Genomic DNA, 20,692 nt, shown 5'->3' with positions numbered 1-20,692 from the left:
ATTTCATCTGACTCGATCATCCTCAAGCAATGTTTAATTTAAAAAATGCATACAATAGACCCTAGATAAATATACATACAAAGTTTCTAACCAACACGATCGATAGTTTCTCAAAAAAATAAAATCTTTCAAAAATAGGCAGACCATTCCAGATGCCAAATTACGTAGCTAGCAGTGCCCCAACGTCTAACCAAAATTCTCTTTCTCGAAGGTCGTTATCATCGACAATATAGTGATGACCACCGCAGAAGAAAAGCAACCCAGCCACATTCCCCACTCCTGTGCAGCTCACGACTACGATCTGATGAAACCCGTGGTCCTGGCGACATGGAAGCACGGTTTCCAAGGAGCTTGCCCCGACAAGAGTGCCATTTTGGCAGAGTCCCAGGTGATTCAGGAAAGCCTGCAGATACCTGGTACAGGACTGAACCTCGTCTACCACAGCTCAAGGGCGTCTGGCTATCTGTCAACCATCCAGCTGCAGCTGACCCCTGAAGTTATCCCATCGAGCCTCAACCTGATCCACTTGAGAATCACGATAGAGGGCATCCTGTTCGAGAAGACATTCGAGGCTGATCCTGCGATAAGGTTCACCTACGCCTGGAATCGACTGAACGTCTATCGTCAGCGTGTGTACGGTGTCACCACGGCTATGGTGAAAGTGGGATACGAGTACAAGGACTGTAAGGACATCATCTGGGACGTGCAGACGACGAAGCTCAGCGGACACGACATGTCCATCTCGGAGGTTGGAGGCTGGAATCTCGACATTCATCATAGGTATGCTAGAACGTTTATTATTTGTTCATGCCAAGAACCTTCAAAAATAAAAATACCTACCTACCGTCTAAACAACCTCACAATGCATCAATCCCAACAGATACAACTTCCACGAGGGTATCCTGCAAAAGGGCGATGGTTCCAACATCTACTTGAAGCAGAAGCCCAGGGTAATCCTCACAACCATGGGCGATGGACACCAGAGACCCATGTACTGCATGGAGTGCGAGGGCCAGGCCTCCAAACAGCGACTTCTGGCTCCAGTCGCTCTCGCCACGGCTCCTGATGGATCCATCTTTGTCGGCGACTTCAACCTCGTACGAAAGATACTCGTCGATGGCACTGTTAGGACTGTTGTTCAACTCAAGTAAGTTTCCCTATGGTCCAATAACCACCCTTTCAGAATTATATTCAATTATGTAACATTCTAACCTTGGATCTTCCTTCCAGTGCAACCAGGGTCTCCTACCGCTACCACATCGCCCTAAGTCCCCTGGACGGTTCCCTCTACATCTCCGACCCAGAATCCCACCAGATAATCCGCGTACGCGACACGAACGACTACACGGACCCAGACCACAACTGGGAGACAGTAGTTGGATCTGGAGAAAGATGTCTTCCTGGCGACGAGGCTCACTGTGGCGACGGAGCTCTCGCCAGGGACGCTAAGCTCGCCTATCCCAAGGGTGTAGCTGTCTCAGCCGACAACGTCCTCTACTTCGCTGATGGCACCAACATCAGAATGGTCGACAGGGACGGTATCATCACTACGGTAATTGGCAACCACATGCACAAGTCCCACTGGAAGCCCATCCCCTGCGAAGGGACCCTAAACGTGGAAGAAGTTCATCTTCGTTGGCCCACGGCCTTAGCGATCAATCCTCTGGACAATTCTTTACACATGATCGATGACCACATGGTCCTTCAGTTAGCTCCCGATGGTCGTGTCAAGGTCGTCGCGGGACGTCCGCTTCACTGCGCATCGCCATCAGTTTCCTTCGACACGGAGCTGGCGACTCATGCTACTCTGGTCATGCCACAGAGTATCGCCTTTGGACCGTCTGGTGATCTATATATCGGCGAGAGTGATTCGCAGAGGATCAATCGACTGCGTGTGATAGGAACTGACGGCAAGATATCGCCCTATGCTGGCGCAGAGTCGAAATGTAATTGTTTGGAACGTGGCTGCGACTGTTTCGAAGCTGACCACTACCTGGCCTCCACCTCTAAATTCAACACCATCTCGGCGGTGGCTGTGTCACCCGACGGCGTAGTTCACATAGGCGATCAGGCCAATTACAGGATTCGTTCGGTAACAGCCAGCATTCCAGATGCCAGCGGAGCTAGGGAATACGAGATTTATTCTCCGGACACTCAGGAAATCTACGTGTTCAACCGGTTCGGTCAGCACGTGGCCACGAAGAACATACTGACGGGAGAAACCGTGTACCAGTTCACGTACAACGTTAACACTAGCAATGGTAAGCTCAGTACCGTCACTGATGCCGCTGGAAACAAGGTGTTCCTCCTCAGAGACTACAGCAGCCAAGTGAACTCTATCGAGAACACCAAGGGACAGAAGTGCAGGCTCAGAATGTCCAGGATGAAGATGCTTCACGAGTTAAGCACGCCTGACAATTACAATGTTACGTTCGATTATCATGGTCCCACTGGGTTGCTGAAGACCAAACTGGACAGCACTGGTAGAAGCTACGTGTATAATTACGACGAGTTTGGTAGATTAACCAGCGCGGTCACGCCTACAGGGAAGGTTATCAGTCTGACCTTCGATCTGAGCCTGAAGGGAGCTGTGGTAAAAGTTGGACAGAATAATAGAAAGCCAATTTCGATGCTGATCAAAGGATCGTCAGTAATCACGAAGGTTGGAGAGGCTGAGCAGAGGACTACTGTTCTGGCCGATGGGTCAGTCGGTCAGGTGACCCCATGGGCCCACACCGTCAGCACGGACACCTTGCCTTACACCGTTCTAGCTGAAATAGAGCCTCTGTTAGGCGAAAGCTACCCTGTGCCTGCTAAACAGAGGACAGAAATCGCTGGGGATTTAGCCAACAGGTTCGAGTGGCGATACTTCCTGAGGAAGGTCCAAGGGAACAAGAATAGAGGCAATTCAAAGTCCGTTGCACAGGTAGGCAGGAAGCTTCGTGTGAATGGAGAAATTCTGCTGTCTTTAGAATACGATAGAGAGACCAACAGCGTGGCTGTCTTCATGAACGACGTGGAGCTGTTGAACGTCACCTACGACAGAACAGCTAGACCCATCAAGTGGGGCCCAAGGAATGGAATTTTTGCTGGCGTTGAGTTGGAGTACGATCGTTTCAGTAGACTGACCAGTTGGACCTGGGGAGATATCAGCGAGACGTATGGATTCGACAGGGCAGGTAGATTGTACGAGATCAAGTATAGCGACGGTACCTCGATGGTGTATGCCTTCAAGGACATGTTCAGTAGCCTTCCGTTGAAAGTAACCACGCCTAGAGGCAGCGATTATCTGTTGCAATACGACGAAGCTGGAGCTCTGCAGTCGCTGACCACTCCTCGAGGACACATCCACACGTTCTCGCTGCAAACGTCGTTAGGGTTCTACAAGTATCAGTATTACTCGCCCATGAACAGGCATCCGTACGAGATTCTGTACAACGACGATGGACAGATACTTGCCAAAGTGTATCCACATCAAAGTGGCAAGGTGGCTTATGTCTATGACCACACTGGGAAGCTGGAAACAACTCTTGCTGGTGAGTAACGTTATTTTGTTCGGTTTGCTGTAATGTAGACTGGGGATAAAATGTTTTTATTTTTATGCATTTGTTAACGTCCCCTTATTTCAACATTTCAAACATTGTTTTGCACAGGGTTATCCTCCATCCACTACACCTACCAAGAGACCACAAGCCTGGTCCACAGCATCGACATCAACGAGCCCAACTTCGAGATGAGGATCGAGTACAAATACCACGCAGGCATCGTGAAAGACGAAAAGATCAAGTTCGGTAGCAAGAGCGGCCTGGACAACGCGCGATATCGTTATCAGTACGACGGGAACGCACGTATATCTGGCATCGAGGTGGACATAAACGGCAAACAGCTTCCGCAATTGCGATTGAAGTACAACCAGAACCTCGGCATACTGGAAGGCGTGGGCGATCTCAGGATATACAGGAACCTGTTCAACAGATCCGTGATGCAGGACAGCAGCAAACAATTCTACACCGTCACCGATTACGACGAACACGGTCGAGTCAAGACGGTGCTGATGAACATTCGCACTTTGGACGTGTTCCGCATGGAGCTCGAGTACGACAATCGCAATCGTATCAAAATGAGGAAACTGGCGATCGGGAAAGACTCGAAGATGGAGAAGATAACGTATAACGCGGATGGACACGTACTGGAGGTAGCGGACACCGAGAACAATTGGCAGTATGCGTACGATGAAAATGGCAACGTGATAGGTGTCACCAGAGGCCATAACGAGAAGCTAGCGTTAGGGTACGACAGTGGGGACAGGGTCATTCAGTTCGGGGATGTGGAGTTCAACTCCTACGATGGACGAGGATTCGTTGTCATTCGAGGGGAACACAAGTACAGGTAATTTACTTTTATTTGGGTAAATTATTTGAAGAAGCATTGATGAATTGGTCACTTGTTCAACTATTTGGGATTTTACTGATTTTTTACTGAAATGTTGTAAAAGTTTCTCGTAGGACTTTTCATAATTTTTGACATTTTTCTTTTGTCGTTTCACTTGTTGCTCTAACTATTTCATCGAATAAAATATTTGTTTAATACATTTTTATACATCAAACATAGATGTTCATCATAAGAATCATTCTAAAAGAAAGCCTCAATTAGGATAAAAGGAATCCTCTTGTTTGTCATACAATAGATAAGCATCTCAATATTTATACTCTTGATATATCGCACCTAATTTTATGAAATCGAGAAACATAACATTCCATTAAATCCCATATAAACATACGCATATATAAACATGTACGAATATATAAAAACATACATAAACATGTACAACATACATGACATATATAAACATATAGAACTTACTTAAACATATATCAACATATATCAACATATATCAACAAATATATATCATGTTTATATACTTAAACGTATATAAACATATATCACCGTATAAATAACTTCCCACAGGTACAATTCCCGGGGCCAGCTGATCCACGCGTCAGAGCACAAGAAGTTCCAGATATGGTACTTTTACGACGACCGCGGCCGATTGGTCGCCTGGAACGACGATCGCGAGAACATCACGCAGTTCTTCTACGCCAATCCCAAGACCCCAGACCTGATCACCCACGTGCACTTTCCCAAGTCTGCGAAAACGTTCCGTTTCCTCTACGATTCCCGCAACTTCCTCATGACGGTGGAAACGTCCGAGCAGAGATTCTACGTGGCGACGGACCAGAACGGCTCGCCCCTGGCCTTGTTCGACACCAACGGAAACCTGATCAAGGAGATGAGGCGAACACCTTTCGGAAAGATTATAAAGGACACTAATCCCGATTTCTATCTGCCGATCGACTTCCACGGTGGACTTCTCGATCCCAATACTAAGTTGGTCTACCTGAACAAGAGGCTCTACGACCCAACCGTAGGTCAGTGGATGACCCCTGCTTGGGAGCAAATGGCGAACGAGCTGACCACCCCCACCGACATCTTCATCTACCGTTTCCGCAACAACGATCCCATCAACTTCAAGCAGAACGTGGAGTACATGACCGACCTGTCCAGCTGGCTGAAGCTTTACGGATACGACATCTCCGCCATCCTCGGTTCGGAGTATATCAAGCGGATGGTGTATCAACCCAGTGCCACGATCACGTCGCCACAGCTCACGCCAGACTTCGGTGTGATGTCGGGTCTCCAATGCATCGTGGATCGCGTCCACGAGAAGTTCTCCGACCTAGGATTCGTGCCCAAGCCTCTACTGAAGCTCGAACCTAAAACGAGAAACCTTCTACCTCGAGTAGCTCATCGTCGAGCAGTCTTCGGCGAGGGTATCCTAGTGTCTCGCGTAGGTGGACGAGCGTTGGTCAGCGTGGTGGGCGGCGTGAACGGAGTGGTCCAGGACGTTGTGACCTCGGTGTTCAACAACTCGTACTTCCTGCCTCTGCACTTCAGCGTCCACGACCAGGACGTGTTCTATTTCGTAAAGGACAACGCGCTGAAGATCCGGGACGACATGGAGGAACTCCGACGACTGGGTGGCATGTTCAACGTGTCCACTCACGAGACCACCGAGCACGGAGCAGGAACTTGGAAGGAGCTACGGCTTCACAATCCCGACGCGGCCGTGGTGATCAAGTACGGCGCCGATCCTGAGCAGGAGAGGCACAGGATACTCAAGCACGCTCACAAGAGAGCGGTGGAGAGGGCCTGGGAGATCGAGAAGCAGCTGGTGTTGGCTGGCTTCCAAGGCAGAGGGGATTGGTCCAAAGAGGAGAAGGACGAGCTCATCAGCAGAGGCACCGTGAACGGCTACGAAGGTGTCGACATCCATAGCGTCCACAGATATCCCCAGCTCGCCGACGACCCTGGCAACGTCGCCTTCACCAGGGACACGAAGAGGAAACGACGGAAGAGCGGGAACAAGCGCAACAGGATCCACAGACACGACTCGTGATTCGAGGATGTGACGCGGGATCGTAACGCTATTTGGGACTTGGTTCACGCGCCCACGTGAATCGCGCAGCGGACAAACGTATGAAAGAACAATGAAGAGAGACAAGACTAACCATCGTTCGTTACATTCAGTCCCCCCACCCCCCCACCCCCACCCCTGTAGAAAATGTCGCGATGGGGAACGTTGGGCTTGGTTCACGCGTCCCCGATCGTTCTTCTCTGTTCTCGACGCACTCGCGGAGGAAAGTAAACGTTTCGACAGTGTTCACCGATCCCGAGCTGTGCTCTCCGTTCTTTCTTGTGTGTTTTCGTTCGTCAAGTACCAGAAACCCCTGCTCGGTGTGCCATAAATAGCGTTGCTTGCGATTCTAAACCCAAATCCCTTCGTTTCGGACAGCACGATCGCGGATGTCCCAAGAGGATACCTTCCTTCCGAAGGAAACCGAGCTAGTCACGTCGCCAGGAAGAACGTTCTGTGGCGATCGGAGGGACGCGGTGCATACCGAACTGTTCAAGGTGCCGTCCGTGATGAAATCCGACGAACGTAGACGAGTGCGCGGGAGGGGAGGAATTGGTACTCTCGTGTTCGGTTCGAAGAGTGAACGAACTGGTGTTTTTCATGCAACAGGGTCTAACGAGACGCAAGGGTAATTCGCTCCCTGTGTTTCGCCCCCCCCCCCCCCCGGGTGGACGTCGCGGGATAAGTTCAATAGGGAAGACGAGGAGGAAGGGAACGAGATGAAAATGAGATACGTCGACGTGCGAGAAATGGAAAAAATATACAAGCAGTTATTTTTAACACGGCGCAAAGAAACGGTGTACTAGCGCGCGAAGGCGATGCGTAATTTGTAAATATAGCTACTCGACTAAACGTAAACTGTAGATATATAATATACGAAAACGGTAAACTTAAGTGGAAACTGTCGATAATGCTTTTATATATGTACACATATAGACACACGGTGTCGAGAGACGCGAACGAGCACGGTTTCGAGGGTGCGCGAGGCACCCGCGCGTTGTTACGCGGGAACTTTTGTAACGGGGGAAAGCCGAGTTTCTTAAAGTTGAGTCCGGTCGATTAAATTTCGCGGGTCAGATTCGCTCCGGATCGCGAGCGAGATTCGACCGTAGACGCAACGTGTAAATAGTTTCGATTGGTATGGGGAGCGTTTGCGTGTCGTACCAGCTATATATAATCAGCGAGAAAATTTTTTTGTAACGGTGATATATATGTACATGTATTATTGTGTGCACGTACGGTACACGTGTATATATGATCGTTACATGCCTCCCCTCGTGTGTCAGTACTTCGCGTGATCTAGTAGCGACGACGACGCGACGTAACGAGACAAGCAATAGACGAGCATGAGTTTCGTGTACGGAGTAACGGCGTCGGGTAATAGGATCCACGAGGAATAAACGGATATAATGATAACGATAATAATGATAATATAATAATGAAATAATAATAATGAGCTAGTAATAACGATACGATAATACCGATACTAATAATATAGTAATAAATAATGAATAAAAGGAAAATAATATTAATATAACGATAATACTATTGTACGGAAAAATACCCCGCCTATCTTTCTACTAAAAATGAAAAATTATTTTTTGAATTGTGCCGTCAAAGATGTCCTATGTCCTAAAAAGAAGAAGAAAAAAAAATGAAACGAGAAGAAAAACAAAAACCGTGTGTCTGTGGGATCGTCCCGTGGAAATCATCCCCTGCGCCCCCCGTCCCCCTAATCGCTCCCTTCCACCCCACCCCACCCCCCCGTCAAAATACCTTCGAAAGACGATGAACCTTCTCTCTGTATGAACATAAACTTGGAAAAAAAGAAGAAACAAACTCGTCGGTGTTTATCAAGTTATCGGGTAAACGAGACAGCGGAGAAAAGAAAAATGAAATAAACGCGTAACTATTAACGAAACGAACAAAGGTAAAAAAAAGAAATATGTAGATCGAGCTCTGTGGTTTGGATCAAAGTGAAGTAACTGACATAGAAAGTAAAGACACTAATGATAAATTATATTTAAAACAAAAAAAAAATGTCGATGCAAAAAACTAATTGCGAGTATAATACGTACGCGGTATAATAAAATATATTATAGAGAAATAGCGAGCCAACGTGCGAGCCACGTCGCTCAACCACGTTGTGTTCCAGGTAGATTGTACGGTGGATTAAAGCATAAACATACATAATCATAATTACAACAAAAAGTAACGTACTAGATTGACGAGTTAACGAGGGATTTAGTAAACGAAAATAAGAAAAAAAAAAAACACGTAAACGGTTTAAGAGTGTGCTAGTGATCTTTATCGGATGAGAAAAATGAAAAAAAAAAAAAGAAAGAAACGACGAAAGGAAAACCGCCGCTGTACATATCTGTTGTGTATAGCCAGTATATGCCGCAAACCCACGCAAAAGTAGTATTCGCGCAAGAAGGAACGCATTTTTCTACGAAGTAACGGAAATCGACGATCAGACAACTTGTCCCCGTTTATCGCCGATATTCTTCGTTTTCTTTAACACGTTGGATGGTGGTCCAAGAGTTCGATGAAAGTTCCGTTGAGGCGGCGACGAGGATGAAAGATATAAACAGAAGGTAATCGGTGAGAAGAAGCGCACAAAATTTGAAAATACTGGAGGAGGAGCTTTATGAGATTGGAAGACAGAGTTGGAAGACTGTAGGAGGTAAACAAATTTTACATGGGCAAAAGCAAGTCTCTGTTTAAGAATGTTTCAGTAAATTAGAGAAGTGTACAAACATATCTTTTTATATTGTATGAATTAAAGAATTTATTTTTTCAATTTGATACTGTCGCCGCCTGAATGGTTCGATGCTCAGGGACCTCGGATCTTCAGAGTCTTCAGATGTCTCGGATTCTGAGGGTCCTCAGGGACTTCGGGATCCTCAAGTCTTCAGGGTCCTCAGGAACCTCAGATCTCCAGGATCCTCAGTTTTTAGAGTCCTCGGGAACCTCAGATCCTCAGGATCCTCGAGTCTTTGAATTCTCAGATCTTCCGATCCTCAGGGTCCTAAGATCTTCATAGTCGTCGTCTAACGTGTTATACTCGACAGTTTCATCACCCATATACCAAATTGCTGGCCCCCCCCCCCCCCCAATTGGTTTTAAGCGCACGTCAAGGTTTTCCCTGGACCCTTGAGACCTAACCCAAGGTAACACGAGGCATATCAATCTGTGATTCACCATTTTCGATACCGTGAACATAACACCTTGTGTCCGTGCATGGATTCACATTCTTGCATTAACCTTGGGCTGGTCTCATCAAGTGTTCCCCAGGGTACCAAACTCCTCGTTACGCGATTCCGTGAACAAGTTATCCTCGATTGCATAGTTTCTACTTTCGAATCATCTTGATCGTTTCTCTCTCCAGACCACGAGAGAATGCTGGGAGCGTCGAGGATGGTTCCAGTATTTTTAAGCTCGTAGCAGTTACCACAGACGTCTACAAAATTAACTTTGAGAGTGAACAGCTTCTTTTGGATGAAGCTAAGCTTCGATTGTTTCTCTTCGATATTGGTTTGTTTTCTTGTAAGTATGAAATTGCAAAAAACAAAGAAACATAGTGTAAATAGTATAATGTAGATTCATTGGAGATAATTACTTGTTAATAGAAATTTTTGTTCAAAGTCGCTTCTTCACTCGTCAAATGTAGCATTGTCTTGCAGACAAAAGAATACTTGATCCGTAGCTTTTTAAATATTATTCAAAATTTAACAATGTATAGAAATATCTTATCTTCTTATTTGTTAACATACTGGCTCGATAAAGCTCACCAAATAATTACTCAATTTTACATCTACCTCGCGACAATCTCGATTATAAACGAATATACACACTGCCCAACACATTGCTCAAGATCTATAAAATTTCAACAATTTATTCCTCCAAAATAATAATTCATCTACATCTAGTATATCCTACTTACCCCTTCAGACACCACCACCCTCTTACATTTTTCTTCACTCTCTTAAAATTTGAGGGGTACAAATTGGGCCACCCTCCCTTTTAATTTGCTCCAACGTTAAGAATGTCGATTGAACATCTTCAACACAGTTCGGACATTGCTTCGAGCCTGAAAACTGCTGAACCACTCTCGACGCCCCATTTGGAACAGTGCTTGTCTGATTTGTTCGTTAATTCGCCGTTACCTGCTATCCGCCGCGTAATTAGCGCGTTCTAAAATGCTCAGCATGCAAACCAGTTGATATGTGTCAGCCCCCAAAAAACGCTCGCGGAGCCGACAGATATCGCGGGAACACTTTTCCGTGTGTATTCGTTCACTCGCGAAGCGCCACGCAAAGGGCAACAAAGGAGAGAGAAAAAGAAACAAGAGAAAGAAGAAAAATGATACGACGTTTTAGAAAGCAGTCCTGTACTCGTGTTAACGTTATGCTTAGCGCAATCGTCGCCTTCGAGCGAGGATCGAGCTAAGAGAGGATTCTATCAGTGAAAGGGGATAGGGTTGGACGAACTTACATTTAAATAATAAGTTTTCTTCGATCTAAGTAACTTCATTTTGTAACAGAAATTTTAATTTTGAATCAGTTGGTAAGGAAAACAATTTTGATTATTTTTATTCGTTTGTTCGTTATTCATTCGGGTAAAATTTTGCCCACCTTTGGAAACGAATCGGCAATTATTAATTATGTTTGAGATCAGGGGGTACGAACACAGAAGGGAAGAATTTTGTTCGAGTAATAGATTACGAATAGGAACTTTATTCAAATGGATGAAATTCAAACGAAATACTTCATTTTGCGAGTCAAGTTTTAATTTTTATTGGACAAGTAACATGTAAAAAGACAGTATATTTTATTCGTTGTTCGAAGTTTGTATCAATATAAGAATTTTAACCCGTTTCCGCCTGGAAGTCTCAGAATCCTAACTGTGGCTCGATCTTGCGATCGAAGGCGCGAGATCTATTATTGTTACGCTCGACACGAATCTTCGCCGTCGACGGGAAACCGTCCGCTGTGACTCGGTTGGAGGGCGAACCGCGATCGGCTCGTGACTAAAAGAAAGCAATACTTCATAACTATCGTGTATGTCTTAAAGAATCTAATGTGTCTGGTGAAGAGAGAAAGATAGAGGAAAAAATAGAGATGGAGAGAGTTCAAAGTAGGGTTGCGCGATTCCTGTAAGAAAATTAATTCCAAAACCGGTTTCGAATCGAAATGACTAGAATCGATTCCCTAGAAGATCGATTCGAAAAATCGATTCAAAGAGGCTTGACTATATCTTATCTATACTTTGAAATCTTTAAGTTAAACTTACATATTTATATATAAGTTTAATTAAGTAAATTGATTACCGCTGATTAACCATTAAATTCATTACCATTTAATGGCGATGAACTTAATAATTCTAAATCTTCTAAATGATCATTCTGCTGAAACGAATATTTCCTACAATTGGCTGATACTGTACAGTATAACATAAAAGTATTTTTTATCATATGTGACCGATTTAAGGTTGCATTCAAGGTTTTTAAGAAAGTTTATTCGGAATCGAACATCCCTATCGAGAGATGAAAGCACAGCATAACGTAAGAAAGAGTGCGTGAAAGAAAGAGAGAAAGAGCGAGAGCTATTACGATAAATTAATATATAACAAATTGTGTTAAACGATAGCCGGGGAGGGGAGAAGTTGTACGCGTTTCTTTGTTTAGTAACGATCGAAATTCGGGCACTTCGCGTCGTCATGACAGGAGTAGGCAAAATTTTATTCGAGTAACGAATAAATCCAACACGTAACTATTTATTCGCGACGTTTATCCAATTGAACAATTAAATTGTTGTTCGTTCATAATATATTACGAACGAATATTTGAATTTTTTAATAGATAATAACGAATAACTAATACAAAATTATTCATTCAGGTGTTCGATCGAACGATGAAATTTACCAGCTATTTCATTTAATAATTTAAATTCTACTCGTCTAGATAAAAATTAGAATTTATTCAGCGATGAATAAATAATTGTTCATCTTTTATTCGTTAATCGAAGTTTTGTAACTAGGTGAAAATTTTGCCCATACCTGTGACGAGGAATATTTGTTCGTAGCCGGTGTCTCGTTGTGTTTCCCGTTTTCCCAGCGACGATTGCGTGTCGCTCCCTTTTTGTACATAACTACGCGTCGTCGACCGAAAATATTCCGATTCCCGTTTCGTTTACATCGTCGATCGCTGCGAACTGAATCGACACAACAGACGAGATAATCGGAATTACGACACTTTTTCTATTGCTCACGAGACACGATGGTCGACGCGTTTCAAAGTGAATCGGACACACGACACTGACGTCGATGATCCTTAGGGTATCCGCAATTAGGGTCTACTTGCAATCATCGACGAACTCGTTTATCGTAACTATTTTCATCGACGCTGTTTTTTTCCAATCTTATGTGTCTCACAACGTTCGTTCGCGTCTGCACCTGTTTTAAGTTACTTATCGACACTTGTAGTGTAACTTGCTGGAGATTCATTACTTTTACTATTATTTATTTATTCGTGAATAGAAATGTTATTTAACTGGTAGAGAATTTTTAATAATGGACATTTTAATAATGGAAAATTTTCAATCGTATTTGGATGTGTCGCTAAGATGAGTCTGTGTGTTGACGAGATCATAAGATTGATGATCACCAGTTGATCAAAGTTAAAGACAGTGAAACAAGGTCGACGAAAACATCGTTGAACGTTTATTTATGATTTCAAGTGGACCTTCCGCAATTAGTGTTAACGATAGTTTCGTACAACCTGCGTCAACGCGAGAACTCATCTGGATAGTGCCCTTTATGCTTTCGTGTAGAGATAGACAAGGGTGCCCGGCCCGGGGTAAACAAACTTTTCCCACACGTTTTACAGGTCGTTCCAAACTGAACAGGTTTATCTATACCACGAGTCGATCTCCATTTATTATCAAAAGTCTTTATTGTATAAATCTTCAGAAATTTCACAATGGTGGCGCCTGAGGGGGCTCAACATCAACCACGATGCAAATCGTTAATTTCCCTAAGAAAGATTAACACCTTAAATTTTGCACGAACAAATCAAATCACCACGATCAGGAAGTAATTAAAACAATAATACTGCCAACTCCATTCCAAGTACGCGCAGTAGCCAATTTTTAACGTAATCTACGTACGAAATGAAGTTAAGTGTAGAGTGTCTAGTGTAAACGACGGTTACGGTTTAGAATCACCTGTCAAACAGTCTACCAATGTTTCCGACGTTTACCACGCGGGGCATCCTCCTAGAATCGAAGTGAATACGAACAGTGATTCCTTCCTCGCGATGTCGTCGACCGACAGAGCACGGATGAATGCAAGAGGAAGGCCTCCATGGGACGCCCCTCTCGGTCGAGCCGCGTTTCACGGGCCCTAATCGCAGTTTGTCCGTTCCTCTGTATCAATTGTTTGTTTCTCTTTTCCGTTTCGTCCCTTTCGCGGAGAATTGTACATATTAATTGCGATCATTATGTAAATACTCTTGAACGCAGACACGAGACACGTGCGCATACATACATACACACACAGACACGGAAGCGCGCAATCTGTCCGCGCGTGGTTTATTTTAAAGAATACGTCATTATATATGATACCATGTAATGATATTTAAACGATAAGGTAACATATATTCTATACTCTTACACGCTAAGTACTCAATAAATATATCTATAAAATTTCCCCGTGTTTGTGATTGTCTGCCCCTTGACCCGTCCCGTCAGTTCCCGTCGATATTGTGGCGTCTCAATTTCCAACACACAGCAAAACTCCATTTGTCTCACCTCTGTCACCCTTCCTCACGTTTTATGTAGGGCCTGTTAAGTGTTTCACACCTTTGCCTCTGTTCACAACCCTCCACCAACCCTCGTCGTACGGCCCTCCTACGACAATAGCGAGAGGATTTTAGTCGTAAGTGTACAAATAGATATTTATATATGTATCTGGTGCTCTCGCTACCGAGTCCGAAGGTCTGAGAAAGTACCTATGAATGCCTGATGTGATACAAGTTGTTTTTTGCTATACGATAACGATGAGAGTTAATTAAAGACTTTTAGTAACATCACTGATAAGGAGTTGTTGTCATTTCTCTATTTATTCTCTACACGCGTCCCGAATTGGACCCTGTTCGTGTCCAATTGGATTATCCTCCCTTAAACTATGCTACCTCACACTCGGGAAGGGACCAGATCGGATCCTAGGGAAGGATCGAGGGTTTGTAGCCCCTAGGCAACGCTGATGACCCACACCCTCCATAATAAAACGAAGACTTTATATTTATTTCTTGTTAAGGATTTTCTAATGAGATCTTCAAGATTTTTTATTTTTTAATAAAATACAAGTGTCCACTATAAGTAAATATACGTTATCCCACAGCTCCTTCTGGAAAACCCTTTATAATTTTTATTTTTTAAACGCCGCAAGAATTGTATAATAATGTAAACAATTATTTAAAGTAGGACCACCATCTTGTAAAATTTATTTTTTTTTTTTTTTGGACTAAATGAGAATTATAAACTAATTTAACGATTACGATGACCTAGATTGGGAATCTACTTTAACACAAACTTAAATAAATTTCAACCCCCAACGTCTCACTCGACACACACACACACACACAAATTTATTTCCTTTTGTACATAATACAAAATTTAAAATTATAAAATACTGAATAAGGGTATTTAACAAAATATCAGATCACCATAAGAGGAAAACAATGTGTAAAAAAAAATAAATTGGACTAGTGGGTTCGCGAATACTGGAAAAACAGGGTCGAAATACGTGACGTTACCGTGTTGGCTACAGCTACATTTCTACGCAATCGTCATGTTGGCTGAATAAAAATAAACGTGAAAAATTCAATATTTAAGGTCATGTCCTATAAAAATATTTCTTTGTTGAACTCTGTTACTATAGGTTTTGGTCATTCGCTTCGTTCCCTATAATTTGCACCTGGTCCCGTCCAATAAGCGCTCGTCTTGCAGTTCCCTTGTCATCACGCGTGCTACCTTGGCAATAATTAAACGTCGTGAGACTCAATTATTCCTCTAATTCGGTTCAACCCTTTGCCGTCCAGATTTTCTAATTTCTGTAAAATTCTATCGAGCACCACTCGACAAAGGACTGCAAAGGGTTAATACGGAAGATTCGATACGTACGATTACTTGACTCGGTGTATTTATTTTATTATATTTAGATTACTTCAACCGTCACATTCATGTTTCCATCTTCAAAATTGGAAATGTCCGTTACTCTGGAAAAAGTAGTAAAAAAAAAATGAAACGAAGCAAAATTCAATGCATGACATCCTGTGCTCTGGTTAATTGAAGGTGTGGAAGCAACTATGAGCTGAAAGTGCGTACGTAATATTATGATAAAAATTCTATCGATTATTAGGGGTACGTGGGTACTTAACAATTTAAGCTCAGGTAGCGGGAAATCCTCTTCAGCGGAGTGAGATTTAAAATGTACCCGTGCACCCTTATCGGTTAAGCAATTGTAAATGGATTTCAAGTGTTAGTATTCCCTAGCGAACACGGTTCCGTAGTTTTCATCGATGAGAAATAAATTTTTGCTGGTATCCTTTGTACATCGTTTATTACGAAATTATTTTTTTTTCTCTTTCAAAGTTTACAATTTATATAATTTCGTTCAAAATATTCACAATGATCGTACGTATTCGTTTAAAAAAAAACAAAAACAAAAGATAAATCGCAGTGCGTTTAGCTCCTGTACGTTTTAAACAATGCGAAGATTACCTCGTTACACGATCCAATCTTCCAAGTTTGATTTGTACATTATTCACGTATAATAATTTTATTTTACAACAGCACAATATTTATACATTTATTCTATGCAGTTGTCTATACACGCATCAGCGTTTCACCAAACCAAATCGTTTTGGTATAGTAACACGCTGTTATAAGAGCTAGTTTGATAATCAGAAAATGGCACATATCCGAAAGATTTAATGCAAATTTTTGTCTGCGTACAAACGTAATACTCGACGTGATAGAATTAAAAGATTGTTACTCCAAATTTTCAATCTATTTTTCGATCTGTTTCGTGTAGTAAAATATCCAACGTAAGTGTTACTTTACTAGGATAAATTTCGACCAAAATGGACGATATTTATAATGCATTCGTAAATACTTTGTAGAATCGAGATAAATGCAATATATATAAGGTACTAATTGTAGGAATTATCACAAAAAATTCAATTTTATTGATAAATATAACATTTTTTTTTCTTTACATTTGAAAAATACTGTACTTTTTTTTTCTATGCGTAAAAATAATTTATCCCGCGACTGTTTATTTCATTATTATGTCGACGACAAAAATCAAACCAACTCTTGCAAGGTATCTATTCTAAGGTACGTTACCGTTTCGTAAGCTTAAAATTTACGAGGAAAGAATACAGTTAGTGCATACCTTTAAAAAAGTATTATTGTTAACAAGTATACAACGTACTATGATTTAGTTAATTGAAGTGCAAACTTAGTATGACTAGTTTTAATAAGGAAGTGGAATGGTAAAAGAATTGGTATAGTAAATTCTTATCATTCTCGTGACAATTAAAAATATTTCTATGTATAACACACCGCAATATTTAAATATCGATTATCCAAATTGAAATTTCTTTAAGGGGAAGGGTAAACGTTTGATTATTTTTGCATTTGTTTTTCTATAACATGTTTTTAAATATGTTAAAATATAGGTCAAAGTGTTTTTAAAATACTACTTTACATACTGCTTTTTTGTGTTCTACGAAATGTGGGACTGATTGTTACGTATAAATTATTATAATTTTCAATTAATTCGGATAACCGCAGTCTATTCGTATATATGTATTTCGAAATACATATTCAAATTAAAGTACGTTATATTCTACGATACACGGTCCCTTCAAAACATTAATTTGTTTATACGCGAAACCATCTAAACGTTATTATAAAAACTTTCAAACAAACTGTTAACAAATGTATTCTTTGGAAGAATTATTATTAAATACTATAGAAATTGCGAAATTGTCTACTGAAATACAGAATGAATAGTATTTCATAATCCTTAGTAGGAAACATTCCAGTTATATAAAATAATTTATCTGTACAAGTTTTAATGCAAATGCAACATTTGTATCGAAATTGTTTAAGACTCTGATTACGACTTTGGACTGGAATTATACGTTTCGAACACAATTCGTTGTTACAAACATAGTAGCAACTATGCATAGAGAAATACAAATAGGTAGCTGTTTATACGAAAGTCATTAGTTTTATAGAAACACAATGATGTCCTAAGTGTAATGCAATTAGCTTAATGCAGTACTACTTACTCGAGGCCTAGGCCCCAATTGATACCTTGAACTAGAAACAAAATTAATGGTTGCCAAGCAACCAACCACCTGATCCAGTCGAGCAACTGACCGTACAAAACATGAGGGCGCTCCCATCTTTATTCGTTGTTAAGGTACACACAGAATATAATTATTGACTTGAGAAACTGTTTGAAAAAAAGGATACGGATTACGAAACATTTTTGTAAGATTGACTTTTTCTTTACAATATGGACACGTTTGTTTCTTTCCCACAATACACCATCCCCTAATACAAAACTCGTGGAAAACGTGTTCACAAGAGAGCTTGTATGTATTCTCTATTACACCAGCTTCGTGTTCTGACACTAAAAGTTTGTTCCCGCATACAGCACACACACCAGGTTCTAAAGTCCTTGTAGGCATTTGGCCTGGCACATAATACTGTAAATTATCTAATATATTGCATTATGTTTTTTTATATTGTTAATTTAGTATTCTATTGTTTTTCTACGTACTCCGACTTGCGAAGCCATTTTATCCGCGCAGATCTCGGCAACGTCTCTTCCTAACACTCCAAAATAAACACCATAAAATAATAAAAGTACACCAAAATCCATCCATATCTGAGGCTTGACTTCAAATACGAGATTCAAGCCAAAAAATGTGGCTAATATAATAACATAACTAATTATACCCAACACATAACTGAGTTTGTAAATGAATAGAAACCATTTGTATACCAATCTGTAACAAAAAAAAAAGGTTAATTAAATTTTTTTAATTTAATATAAATTTATACGTTATAAATAATAATAAGCACATACCTTGGTGTTGTACCAGCAATAGGCTTCTGAATAGCCTTCCTTACTATTAGTCCAGTTATGCAAGAGGACACTAACCATAGAAATATAAACCTCCACCAATGATTTTTTAAACATAATACAAAAGGAATAATCCACATAGCGACTAATGTAACAAGCTAGAAGGGGATATTATATTTTTTAAACACATCAAACGGAACACATTTTGATTTCAGATAGAGAAGATAATTTCAATTTACCTGATATGATTTATAATACAATTTTTTCCACTGAACTAAAACAACCTGTGCTACTAATAATGTTACTAATAAAATAAGCAGCATTTCTACATGCATGGATTCGTGACCCTGGTGCTGCTCGTGCATTTTTATATGTTCTACCCTGAAATAAAAGAATTATACGTTCAGATTAGCAATTTAATTAGATCTAATAATTTCAAAAAAATGATTAAGAAGTATGTTAAGAACAAAATGATAACACCTGCAAACTTTGTACAGGATTTAACATATTGATTAAACATTTTTTTATAACATTAACTGTATGATTTTTTTCAAGTAACTCGTTACACTGATTATTAAAAATACATATTATTAATTACCTCCATTTTTCTTCCGGCGTTAACTCATCCTCACTCTAAAATAAAAAAAGATTTAAGTAACATAAACATTTAAAGCACAGTTGGTTATTTCCTATGGAGAAGTATTAATACTAAAATATCGCTAGGTATAAATAAATTCTAATTGTCTGTAAATGGTAAATATCGCGAAAGGGAAGCAATACTTATTGAAGTTCGAATTTTACTTAAATTAATTGTTGTTCTTGGAGGTTATATGTGTACAAGCATGACAACATGTAAAATATTATTACAAATACCATAAGAATGGTTTTATTTGGAATAATAGTATACCTTATTGGGGAGCACGTGAGAATGCATATTTAATAATATATTGAGCTGTCACTTATAAAATAGATTCTAACAAAGTGACATAATAGAGGCAACGCTTTTTCGAGACATCGTGAAGTACTATTCACATTGATGCAAATATGACACGTAGCTACTCGTCAGGTATGAGTTGGATTATTTACATTAGCAACTAAGGCTTCGTGGACAAATATCTCGTCATGAAATTATTAGATTAAATATTTCAAATGTAATTAAATACTTTGTATTAATTGGCAATGAAAATAAATATAATTTCAATTTATCGCAGTAAACCGACTGTTCATATCATATAAGGAGCATCCAGAAAGACTACTGCTCACTGAGCCGCTCACTGAGCGTTATAGTGACGCCATCGGTGGCAAAACGCCCAAGTTTGTAGTGAAAATAGTTCTCACTAATCCTATAAGGTGGCGCCAGTAATACTTTTCCAAAAAAATATCATTTATTTTTCATAAATGCATGATTAATACAATTCATTGCTTTATAATACCATAATATATTACTTAATGTGTCAAATTTGTCATTTTTATGTGTAATTTTTTAATGCAACCATAATTATCGACCCTTTGGTTAGTCGCGCTATCTAGGAGGAACAGTAGGAACTATTTTCACTATGAACTTTGGCATTTTGCCACCGATGACGCCACTGATAGTAAAATTTGCTAATAGAGCAGCTTAGTGAGCGGTGACCTTTTCAAATGCACCTGGATGCACCCATTGATAGCGTCACACGTCATCTTTCAATTTAAATTTAACTTGCAAAGCTTCACGATCCGACAGTAAACTTTTAATGAATGGAATAAATATCGTCACAATTTCATGAAAAAGGTTTAAAATATAACGATATATACAATTAAATAGAAAATAAATGACTTGGAAGGATTAGTTGCATACTATGTATGTATTCATTCCTTTTAATCTCATTTAACATTATTAATCCAGTATGTTGTGTGCCAATGATAATTATAATATACATATATTAATAGATTTAAACAAATATATTTCACACATTTCTAATATTAAACACTCGTGTTACTTGTTACATTCCTAGTTCTAAAACAAAATTAAACCCCGAAATACTTGTTGATTTCTACAAAAATCCTCTT

General features: G+C 40.6%; 2 protein-coding genes across 4 annotated transcripts in view; one reads left to right on the top strand and one right to left on the bottom strand.

Annotated features, from left to right (window-relative positions):
* LOC128877588 (teneurin-m) overlaps window positions 1-14,567 on the top strand; it is a 58,992-nt gene extending 44,425 nt beyond the window's left edge. The window contains exons 13-17 of the mRNA XM_054125014.1: window positions 212-780; window positions 881-1,147; window positions 1,231-3,536; window positions 3,654-4,389; window positions 4,969-14,567. Coding sequence (XP_053980989.1) covers window positions 212-780; window positions 881-1,147; window positions 1,231-3,536; window positions 3,654-4,389; window positions 4,969-6,457 — 5,367 coding nt within the window. The 3' untranslated portion in view covers window positions 6,458-14,567. The remainder of the gene's footprint in view (window positions 1-211; window positions 781-880; window positions 1,148-1,230; window positions 3,537-3,653; window positions 4,390-4,968) is intronic.
* LOC128877598 (E3 ubiquitin ligase Rnf121) lies at window positions 11,058-19,682 on the bottom strand. Of its 3 annotated transcripts, none has more exons than XM_054125049.1 (9): window positions 19,551-19,682; window positions 19,242-19,276; window positions 18,883-19,024; window positions 18,647-18,801; window positions 18,338-18,566; window positions 18,028-18,263; window positions 17,841-17,957; window positions 15,661-15,755; window positions 11,058-15,510 (listed from the first exon to the last, which is right to left on the bottom strand). In XM_054125049.1, exons 1-8 carry the CDS (start codon window positions 19,575-19,577, stop codon window positions 15,695-15,697), a joined length of 1,002 nt encoding a protein of 333 aa, XP_053981024.1. In that variant the 5' UTR covers window positions 19,578-19,682; the 3' UTR covers window positions 11,058-15,510; window positions 15,661-15,694. The 3 variants fall into 3 exon arrangements, with proteins under 3 accessions (XP_053981024.1, XP_053981016.1, XP_053981031.1); XM_054125041.1 differs by having other exon boundaries at window positions 11,058-15,506; XM_054125056.1 differs by lacking the exons at window positions 11,058-15,510; window positions 15,661-15,755 and having other exon boundaries at window positions 16,083-17,957; window positions 19,551-19,681.
* Between the last annotated feature and the right edge of the window lie 1,010 nt (window positions 19,683-20,692).

Source organism: Hylaeus volcanicus, chromosome 1 (genome assembly GCF_026283585.1).
Source record: "Hylaeus volcanicus isolate JK05 chromosome 1, UHH_iyHylVolc1.0_haploid, whole genome shotgun sequence".
NCBI classification, from domain to species: Eukaryota; Metazoa; Arthropoda; class Insecta; order Hymenoptera; family Colletidae; genus Hylaeus; species Hylaeus volcanicus.
This window is presented reverse-complemented; position numbering and strand designations above follow the sequence as displayed.

Coding starts and splice junctions, on each gene's coding strand:
- LOC128877598 (XM_054125049.1), bottom strand. CDS start 19,577: ATGCATTCTCACGTGCTCCCCAATAAG. Junction 19,277..19,550: donor CTCACGTGCTCCCCAATAAG/GTATACTATTAT, acceptor TTTTTATTTTAG/AGTGAGGATGAGTTAACGCC. Junction 18,802..18,882: donor TGTATTATAAATCATATCAG/GTAAATTGAAAT, acceptor ATCCCCTTCTAG/CTTGTTACATTAGTCGCTAT.